Source organism: Anoplopoma fimbria, chromosome 9, assembly GCF_027596085.1.
Source record: "Anoplopoma fimbria isolate UVic2021 breed Golden Eagle Sablefish chromosome 9, Afim_UVic_2022, whole genome shotgun sequence".
Taxonomy (NCBI): domain Eukaryota; kingdom Metazoa; phylum Chordata; class Actinopteri; order Perciformes; family Anoplopomatidae; genus Anoplopoma; species Anoplopoma fimbria.
The window spans coordinates 424451-434660 of record NC_072457.1 but is presented as its reverse complement, the minus strand read 5'-3'; the positions used below and the strand labels follow the sequence as shown (position 1 = coordinate 434660).

At 42.6% G+C, this 10210-nt stretch overlaps 1 protein-coding gene across 3 annotated transcripts; it reads right to left on the bottom strand.

Moving 5' to 3' along the window:
* Positions 1-314: 314 nt before the first annotated feature.
* LOC129095712 (reticulon-3-B-like) lies at positions 315-10030 on the bottom strand. Of its 3 annotated transcripts, XM_054604267.1 has the most exons (10): positions 9614-10030; positions 9245-9461; positions 6224-6543; positions 5241-5391; positions 4707-4763; positions 4470-4608; positions 3727-3796; positions 3602-3648; positions 2355-2413; positions 315-507 (listed from the first exon to the last, which is right to left on the bottom strand). In XM_054604267.1, the coding sequence occupies exons 3-10, from the start codon at positions 6309-6311 to the stop codon at positions 459-461; spliced, it is 660 nt and encodes a 219-aa protein (XP_054460242.1). In that variant the 5' UTR covers positions 6312-6543; positions 9245-9461; positions 9614-10030; the 3' UTR covers positions 315-458. The 3 variants fall into 3 exon arrangements, with proteins under 3 accessions (XP_054460242.1, XP_054460243.1, XP_054460244.1); XM_054604268.1 differs by lacking the exon at positions 9245-9461; XM_054604269.1 differs by lacking the exons at positions 9245-9461; positions 9614-10030 and adding an exon at positions 7127-7137.
* Between the last annotated feature and the right edge of the window lie 180 nt (positions 10031-10210).

Genomic DNA, 10210 nt, shown 5'->3' with positions numbered 1-10210 from the left:
TCAAAGGTTAGAACGTTTATTGGATCCCCACAACAGAACCGAACAGATCAGAACAGCTCCAAAACAACAACAGTGCTCTAAATGTCACAGAGAACCTTTGAAAACGTTTTTACAGTGATCATAAAAACCAAAGCAGTTCAGTGACTGAACTTCATCCCGTCACACTTCAGTGGCTAAAATAAAAACGTGAAAATTAATCTCTTCTAGAAACTAAAACTGTATGAAAACACGTTTCATCTGCATAACTTCACAAGAACCCGAGATGTCTGTGAAAAAAACAAACGATCAGCTCCAGCAGGTTTGTTCTGGATTTTATTACAGCAGGTGATTCACTGACAAACGGACCAATCAGAGGACGAGAATGAACCACAGCCTGTCCAGGTGTGTGTGTGTGTGTGTGTGTGTGTGTGTGTGTGTGTGTGTGTGTGTGTGTGTGTGTGTGTGTGTGTGTCAGGTGGTCATTCTGCTTTGGTTCTTCTCACAGCTCCAGGTAACCGGTCCTTCAGCCTGAAAACACACAATCAGTCTGTTAGCTCCTCCCACTGCAGCAAGAGCCAGTACTGATACCGAGTATTAATACACACAGAGTACTGATACCGAGTATTAATACACACAGAGTACTGATACCGAGTATTAATACACACAGAGTACTGATACCGAGTATTAATACACACAGAGTACTGATACTGAGTATTAATACACACAGAGTGACTGATACACAGAGTACTGATACTGAGTATTAATACACACAGAGTACTGATACTGAGTATTAATACACACAGAGTACTGATACTGAGTATTAATACACACAGAGTACTGATAACGAGTATTAATACACACAGAGTACTGATAACGAGTATTAATACACACAGAGTACTGATACTGAGTATTAATACACACAGAGTACTGATACGAGTATTAATACACACAGAGTACTGATACCGAGTATTAATACACACAGAGTACTGATACCGAGTATTAATACACACAGAGTACTGATACCGAGTATTAATACACACAGAGTACTGATAACGAGTATTAATACACACAGAGTACTGATAACGAGTATTAATACACAGAGAGTACTGATACGGAGTATTAATACACAGTGAGAGTGATAGTACTGATACCGAGTATTAATACACACAGAGTACTGATACCGAGTATTAATACACACAGAGTACTGATACCGAGTATTAATACACACAGAGTACTGATACCGAGTATTAATACACACAGAGTACTGATACCGAGTATTAATACACACAGAGTACTGATACCGAGTATTAATACACACAGAGTACTGATACCGAGTATTAATACACAGAAAGGCACTGATAGTGAGTAGTAATACACACAGAGTACTGATACCGAGTATTAATACACACAGAGTACTGATACCGAGTATTAATACACAGAAAGGCACTGATACCGAGTATTAATACACACAGAGTACTGATACCGAGTATTAATACACACAGAGTGATACTGTATTAATACACACAGAGTACTGATACCGAGTATTAATACACACAGAGTACTGATACCGAGTATTAATACACACAGAGTACTGATACCGAGTATTAATACACACAGAGTACTGATACCGAGTATTAATACACACAGAGTACTGATACCGAGTATTAATACACAGAGAGTACTGATACCGAGTATTAATACACACAGAGTACTGATACCGAGTATTAATACACACAGAGTACTGATACCGAGTATTAATACACACAGAGTACTGATACCGAGTATTAATACACAGAAAGGCACTGATAGTGAGTATTAATACACACAGAGTACTGATAACGAGTATTAATACACACAGAGTACTGATAACGAGTATTAATACACACAGAGTACTGATACCGAGTATTAATACAAACAGAGTACTGATACCGAGTATTAATACACACAGAGTACTGATACCGAATATTAATACACACAGAGTACTGATAACGAGTATTAATACACACAGAGTACTGATACCGAGTATTAATACACACAGAGTACTGATACCGAGTATTAATACACACAGAGTACTGATACGAGTATTAATACACACAGAGTACTGATAACGAGTATTAATACACAGAGAGTACTGATACCGAGTATTAATACACAGAGAGTACTGATACCGAGTATTAATACACACAGAGTACTGATAACGAGTATTAATACACAGAGAGTACTGATACAGAGTATTAATACACATAGAGTACTGATACAGAGTATTAATACACACAGAGTACTGATACCGAGTATTAATACACATGGATGGTAGTGAAAAAGAGTATAAATACACATTGATGGATATTAGATACATTTATAAAATATGAACTCACTTCTGCAGCATCTCCTCCACTCTGGACCGGATCAAGTCAATGTACCGATCAATCTGTGACTACACACACGCACGCACACACACACACACGCACGCACACACACACACACACACGCACGCAGACACGCACACACACACACACACACACACGCACGACACACACACACGCACACACATACACGCACACACATACACACACACACGCACGCACACGCACGCACACACACGCACGCAGACACGCACACACACACATACACACACGCACACGCACGCACACACACACACGCACACACATACACGCACACACATACACACATGCACACGCACGCAGACACGCACACACACACACACACGCACGCAGACACACACACACGCACGCACACACATACACGCACGCACGCAGACACGCACACAGACACACACGCATGCACACACGCATATGCACACACACACACACACACACACATATACACACACACACGCATGCACACGCCAACACACACGCACACACACACACACGCCAACACACACACACACACATGATTGTCAGTAAGCAGCATGGGTTATTGATCAACATTCATCAATAATCAGCTGATAAATCAACGTTTCATTGTCCCACACAACTTCCCTTCTCCGTTCTCTACCCGGTTAAAACTGTGTATCTTTACTTTTCACTCTTCCTCTAATCTGGAATGTACGTATTTGCAGTAGTAGAAGTACTCAACGATGTTTCTGAAGTATGTCTACTAACCATTAATAGTAAAACTTTATAGAGCGCTCAGTAAAAGTCTTTCATTCAAATGTTTACTTTAAAGAAGAGTGGAACACAATGTGGTTACATTTATCTCATTTCATTTATTACTTCTCAACGTGGAGCTTTTCATTTTAATATGATTCTGGATAGTTTAAAGAATTATAATGTATCATATTTTAGTTGTAATATTTTGTACACAAATCTGAATCTGAACATTTCTCTGTCAGGTTGATGTATTACTACAATGTTCTCTTCAGGGAACATTAAGTTAGAACAGTAACATAATTCAATACTTTTCATATCTAAACATCGTTATGAATCTGTGGCGGTTTGGGGCCCGTTTCTTTGGCTGCGTGCTGTGGGACACAAACTATAGAACGTGGAAGTAGAAAGAGGTTCTTTGGCTTTTAAAAACATCGGTAACGTTCTCTGATGTTTGTCTCGTTTTTTAAGCAGGTTCTTTTTACCGGGTTTGGTACATTACTCTGTGGTACCTTTTTCTTCTGGTAGATCAGCGGTGTGGTGAAGAACATGATGTCAGCTGGACGAGAAAAAGAACACAAAGTTTGTTCACGTTTGTTTACATTTAAATCAACAAGTCAGAAAGATGAAGACCCACCGAGGATGAGGATGGTGACGCCATTAAAGATGGCTCCAACATACGTCATCATCCACATGACAGCAGCCAACTGCAACGGACAGAGAACACTTAGAGAACAAACAGCAGGAACATGTAGAGAACCAACAGCAGAAACATGTAGAGAACCAACAGCAGAAAACATGTAGAGAACCAACACAGAAAACATGCAGAAACAGAACCAACAGCAGAAAACATGTAGAGAACCAACAGCAGAAAACATGTAGAGAACCAACAGCAGAAACATGTAGAGAACCAACAGCAGAAAACATGTAGAGAACCAACAGCAGAAAACATGTAGAGAACCAACAGCAGAAAACATGTAGAGAACCAACAGCAAAACATGTAGAGAACCAACAGCAGAAAACATGTAGAGAACCAACAGCAGAAACATGTAGAGAACCAACAGCAGAAAACATGTAGAGAACCAACAGCAGAAACATGTAGAGAACCAACAGCAGAAAACATGTAGAGAACCAACAGCAGAAAACATGTAGAGAACCAACAGCAGAAAACATGTAGAGAACCAACAGCAGAAAACATGTAGAGAACCAACAGCAGAAAACATGTAGAGAACCAACAGCAGAAAACATGTAGAGAACCAACAGCAGAAAACATGTAGAGAACCAACAGCAGAAACATGTAGAGAACATGTAGAGAATCATGTAGAGAATAAACAGCTGTATTCTAGATAGAACCCATCTAACATTCTGTGTAAATCTGACCTTTAGAGAGTCCACCAGGTCTTCAACCAGCAGCAGCCTCCTGGTCTGACTGCTGAACCAGTTCAGATGGAACAGAGACTGATCCGTCAGCAGCCGGGCGGACTCCGAGGACACAGAGATGTCCCTCTCCAACTGAGACCTGGTGGAGGTGGACGGAGGAGGATGGAGGAGGTCAAAGAATGAAACTGAAGGAGAACAGAGGACGTTCATGTTCCAGGATGAACACTGCTCCGTTACCTGAATGGATGACCTTCGTCTGACTTCTGGACGGCCTGGATGACTGATTTATAAACCCTACAAACAGGAAGCAGACACACATGATCAATATTCCCTTCAGTCAGACTGATACGGGGCGGCTGTGGCACATGAGGTAGAGCGCTTGTCCCGTAACCACAAGGTTGGTGGTTCAAACCCCTCTACCGGCAACATGCCGAGGTGTCCTTGAGCAAGACACCTAACCCCAAGTTGCTCCCCGGGCGCTTCGTTGCAGCCCACTGCTCCTCCGGGATGGTTAAATGCAGAGAAATAATTTCCCCATTGTGGGACTAATAAAGGCTTAATTAAATTAAAAACAGTGCTAACTGTGCTAACTGTGCTAACAGTGCTGATTTTGGGAATATTATTTTAAGCTTTTCTACCTGAGGAATACGACCAGGCCTTAAAAGAAGATCTATTGGACATGAGCTGATATGACGCTCAGAGCTCATTGGTTAACAGAAACAGTCCAGCAGCGTTCTGATTGGTCGTTGAGCGACCAGGTGAAGCCCTCACCTGAAGGTGATGGTGACACAGAGGCAGGCCAGCAGCAGGTAAGACACCACGCTGATGACAGAGAGCGTCGCCACGGAGACGAGAACCAGCAGCGAAGAGCCAAACGCCACCGCAGACTTTTTGGGTTCTTTCCAGTGGATGAGCTGGAAGGCTGCAGGGAGAGAGGGGGAGAGGGAGAGGGGGAGACAGGGACAGAGACAGAGAGAGAGAGAGGGGGGGAGAGAGAGAGAGAGAGAGAGAGAGGGGGGGGGACAGAGAGAGAGAGAGAGAGAGAGAGAGAGGGGAGAGAGAGAGAGAGAGAGAGAGACAGAGACAGAGAGGGGGGAGAGAGAGGGGAGAGAGAGAGGAGAGAGAGAGAGAGAGGGAGAAAGACAGAGAGAGAGAGAGAGAGAGAGAGAGGGAGAAAGACAGAGAGAGAGAGACAGAGAGAGAGAGGTGTCATGTGACCAGAAGGAACTTCCTCACATCGTTAAAGCAGAACTGTTTAAATAATGAGTTATAGACAGAATCCTCAATAATGAGGAATGTTAATCACAGCAGAGGACATCATGGAAGAATGATGATGATGATGATGATGATGATCAGACAGCAGCAGCGTTCACTCTGTCACTGTAATACTAACACGTTACTGTGTCTACAGAACGTGTTCTCCTACAGAACGTGTTCTCCTACAGTTCAGTAACGGTTCATAGAACGTAAGCAGCTTGTCTGAATAATATCAGTCAGCTGAGCAGATCAACAGAACAATAGAACCCTAACTCTCAGCAGAACGTTGGCTGAAGCTCAGCAGCAGATTTAACAACAACCATCATCATGTGATCGGCTTTAACTCAAACACAAGCGAACACTAGCGAGTAGTTTGTTCTCACTGTCAACTATTAGTTTAACAATTCATATTTAAAGTCAATTATGTGGTTTACAGTCAATTATTAGTTTTACAGACAAAGTTTAGACTTTGATGACGTTCAATCTTTGTTCTTTACCTGAACGTGTGAGGTCTCTGAGGGAGGAAGAGGAGTTGTTGGATGATGATGAAGAGTCAGAGTGACTGCTGCTGGTGGAGTCGGCCATCTTCTTCTTCTCCTTCTTCTCCTTCTTCTTCTTCTTCTTCTTCTTCTTCTTCTTCTTCTTCTTCTTCTTCTTCTTCTCCTTCTTCTTCTTCTGGTTCAGAGGGGAAGTTTCTCTGCAGGTTTAAACTCCTAATCTCAGTCTGAGCGGCTGCTGATGGAGGGATTGATGTTTTCGCCAGGGGCGGGGCTTATATCAAGGGGCGTGTCCACATGTCAGCTGTCAGATGTTGTAACTTTAAACATGGAAAGAATAAAAACAACTTTATCCTATTAAAGTGATTCAAGTTTAAATTTTTCCGAAAATATATCTAAAAATGTTTTAAATATTTACAATTTTTAATATTTCTCTTTTACATCTTTATGTATTATTATGATTTGTTCCCCAGTTGTTGAAATTAAATATTAGACTGTTTGAACATCAGAGACATGAAATGAATAAATCCAGAACATTTTCTCTAATTGTTATATATATTAGAATATTATCAATAAACAAAATTAACCTTAACAGCTTGGTGACATCCTTTACTACCAAGTATGAATAAGTTATCTTATGATGTTTGGTTTCTGCATAAATTATTCCTACATACATTATTCCTGCATTAATGATTTTTCATAAATGATCCGGGACTCTACAAGGATGCCGTATACAAATATATATACATTAACACTGTGTTATAGACACCACTTAAACCTGAAGCTGCAGAAATATTCAAATGTGTTTTCAAGAATCAATTTAAAGAATTCTTGTGAGAGGATTAGGTCAGCAGGTAGAGATAAACATGACCTTAAATAACCCCAAACCCCCACATGACTCACAGCGGTGTTCCAGTTTGAGATGAGTGACAGCGGTGTAGCATGAAAGCATGATGGAGTTTAGAAACTTTCTGATAAATGAGTGAAGTTGATGTTCTGTTCACGGTGAAGGAAAGCAGTTATCTAACAATAACAGCACAGCAGAGCGAGACGGAGAGGAACACTCTTAAAGGAACAAAATAACGCTGAACGTCATATTTATCCGTCATGCAGGGCCTCGGTTAGCTCCACTGCAGTGGGTCTGCTACGTCAACAGACGGGTGGAGGTGAAGGCGGAAAAAGATGAGATAATCATCATGTGCCAGCTAACACACAGGTTTAAATGACCATCATCTGCAATGATCGATCAATCAATCAATCAATCAATCAATCAATCAATCAATCAATCAATCAATCAATCAATCAATCAATCAGCATCCAGATCATTAATAACTCCTCAATAAGTATCATCAAAGTTCTAGAGGAACGTTGACCTGATCACAGAATGAAGTCTGTCTCTGTTCAGAGAGCCGGTCACGTGAAATTTAGTGCATGATAGTGTGCATGTCTTTACAGCATGTTAGTGCACGTGAGCATGTCTTTAGTGCATATTAGTGCACGTGAGTATGTCTTTACAGCATGTTAGTGCACGTGAACATGTCTTTAGTGCATGTGAGCATGTCTTTAGTACACGTTGTCATGTACTGTCTGTAGTGTACATGTCTTTAGTATACGTTAGTGCACGTGAGCATGTCTTTAGTACATGGTAGTGCACGTGAGTATGTCTTTACAGCATGTTAGTGCACGTGAGCATGTCTTTACTGCATGTTAGTGCATGTGAGCATGTCTTTAGTACACGTTAGTGCACGTGAGCATCTCTTTAGTACATGTGAGCCTGCATGTTAGTGCACGTGAGCATGTCTTTACTGCATGTTAGTGCACGTGAGCATGTTAGTGCATGTGAGCATGTCTTTAGTACATGTGAGCCTGCATGTTAGTGCACGTGAGCATGTCTTTACTGCATGTTAGTGCACGTGAGCATGTTAGTGCACGTGAGCATGTCTTTACTGCATGTTAGTGCATGTGAGCATGTCTTTAGTACATGGGAGCCTGCATGTTAGCGCACGTGAGCATGTCTTTACTGCATGTTAGTGCACGTGAGCATGTCTTTACTGCATGTTAGTGCACGTGAGCATGTCTTTACTGCATGTTAGTGCACGTGAGCGTGCCTTTTAGTGCATGTTCCCCTTCAGATAAATACTGTTAGCGCTGTCAATATTCAATTTATTCAAATACTAACGAAAATAAAAGTTATTATAAATAAATTTGTGTTTTCAGATGTTGTCTCCATGGTAACAGGTTTATTTTCCGGTAGATTCTGTTCGTCAACCCTGAAATCAGTCTGACCTCAGTAACCATGGAAACTAATCACCCAGACTCTGGTCCTGGTCAGAGGAAGGCTCCCTGAGCATGCTCAGTAGAGTCATTATGAAGTCTGTATTATTATTATTTGAATCAAAGTAAATGTGTTCTGGCTGGAAGGAGGGAGAAAGTCAAGGTGTATCAGGAGCAGAGAGGTGTGATGACGACGCAACATCCGACCAATCAGAACACACGGTGTATCTCAGAAGGTCAGTACTACAGCTGTGTCCCAATGACGCTGTGACCGATGCGTCACAACGTCCCGTTTCAAAGACTCCTTCTAATGCGGCCTTCTTTTCCCAGATTCAGAGGATACAACTGATGGATCCTTCACCGCCCAACATATCCAACATATCCAACATATCCAACATATCCAACATATCCCAACATATCACAACATATCACAACATATCCAACATATCCCAACATATCCCAACATTCATTGCGTGCCGGTGAAGTAGATTTCTTTTATTTTATCGACATGGCGACTAGTGGACCATCAACGGGAGAATTCACATTTAAATGTAATTATTGGGTTTTAACTCAAGTGAATATCTACACAAGTGTTAAAACTAAAAACAAAGGACCTGATCAGATCACACTGCTGTTAAAATGATCGGTTAAGTTACGAGCTGCTATTAACTAACCAGCTAACGCTACCGAGAGCCGCTGTGCTATTTATAGCAGCTCGTACATTTTAGTCTTTTAACTTAGCTTTACCTCTTTTATGACAACCGCAGCTGGTTGCTAGGAGACGGAAGCGGCAAAAGGGCGGGGCGCGAAAAGCTGGTGACGCAAACAGGAAATCATCTGTGGACCAGACCGTCTCATTTCGGGGACCGCTCGGTCCAGCCTCCACGGTGTTCAAAGGACGCGGTCTACGTAGACCGTGAAGGCTGCGTCCTCTGAAGGCTGCAGCCGCTGCATTGGGACACAGCTTATGAGAGAATAATCAGTCAGTAAATAAGAATAAAGACAGAGAGGCGGTTCTGTAGTCCGTCCAGCTCAGTCTACAAACACCTTTATTCCCTTGTTTTAAAGAACAGACATTCATGAACATCACCAGGTCCACCAGAACCCAAACAGTACCTCTTTGGTTCTGGTCCAGTACCTGAAGGCTCTCGACACACCAACACCTGAGTCCACTTCAGTCTGTGGACTGTTCTCCAAAGTTCTGCAGCTGGAGGATACAATCAGTTCGTTTTTCAGAATAAGGGCACATGATTTGTTTGTTTTTCAGAATAAGGGCACATGATCTTTATTCAACACCCTGATTGATCAATCGGATGTTTTTTTGTCTTTAAATCCATCGTTTTGTTTGTTCTCATCCGATCAGCTGTAGTGTTAGCTCATCAAGCCCTGCCTCCTCAGCAGGCCGTCCAATCAGCTGTGCCACCCCCCTCAGGAGGTCCAGGCTGTCCAATCACAGTGCGGGGGGTGTCCAAAAGGGGGCGGGGGTCAGAGACTCCCTCTTGTAGGTCTTGGGAGGAAGTTTGGGGACGCTGTGCCGGGGGGCACTGGGGGGCCATCAAGGGGGAGGAGCGGGAGGGGCGGGGATGGAAGGGGCATCTTCCTGGAGGCAGGGGTGGGGCTGGGGGTGACAGGAGTGAGAGGAGGGAGGGGGGTGGGGAGGAGGATGCAGTGGGGGCACAGCTGACGGAGGGTGAGGAGGAGGCGGTGGAGGGG

What these genes read in the sequence shown, in the direction of transcription:
- LOC129095712 (XM_054604267.1), bottom strand. Translation starts at nt 6,311, where the DNA reads ATGGCCGACTCCACCAGCAGCAGTCACTCTGACTCTTCATCATCATCC. An exon ending in TGATCTACCAGAAGAAAAAG is followed by an intron (nt 2,414 to 3,601) that starts GTACCACAGAGT and finishes GCGTGTGTGTAG; the next exon opens with TCACAGATTGATCGGTACAT. An exon ending in GTGGAGGAGATGCTGCAGAA is followed by an intron (nt 508 to 2,354) that starts GTGAGTTCATAT and finishes GTGTGTTTTCAG; the next exon opens with GCTGAAGGACCGGTTACCTG.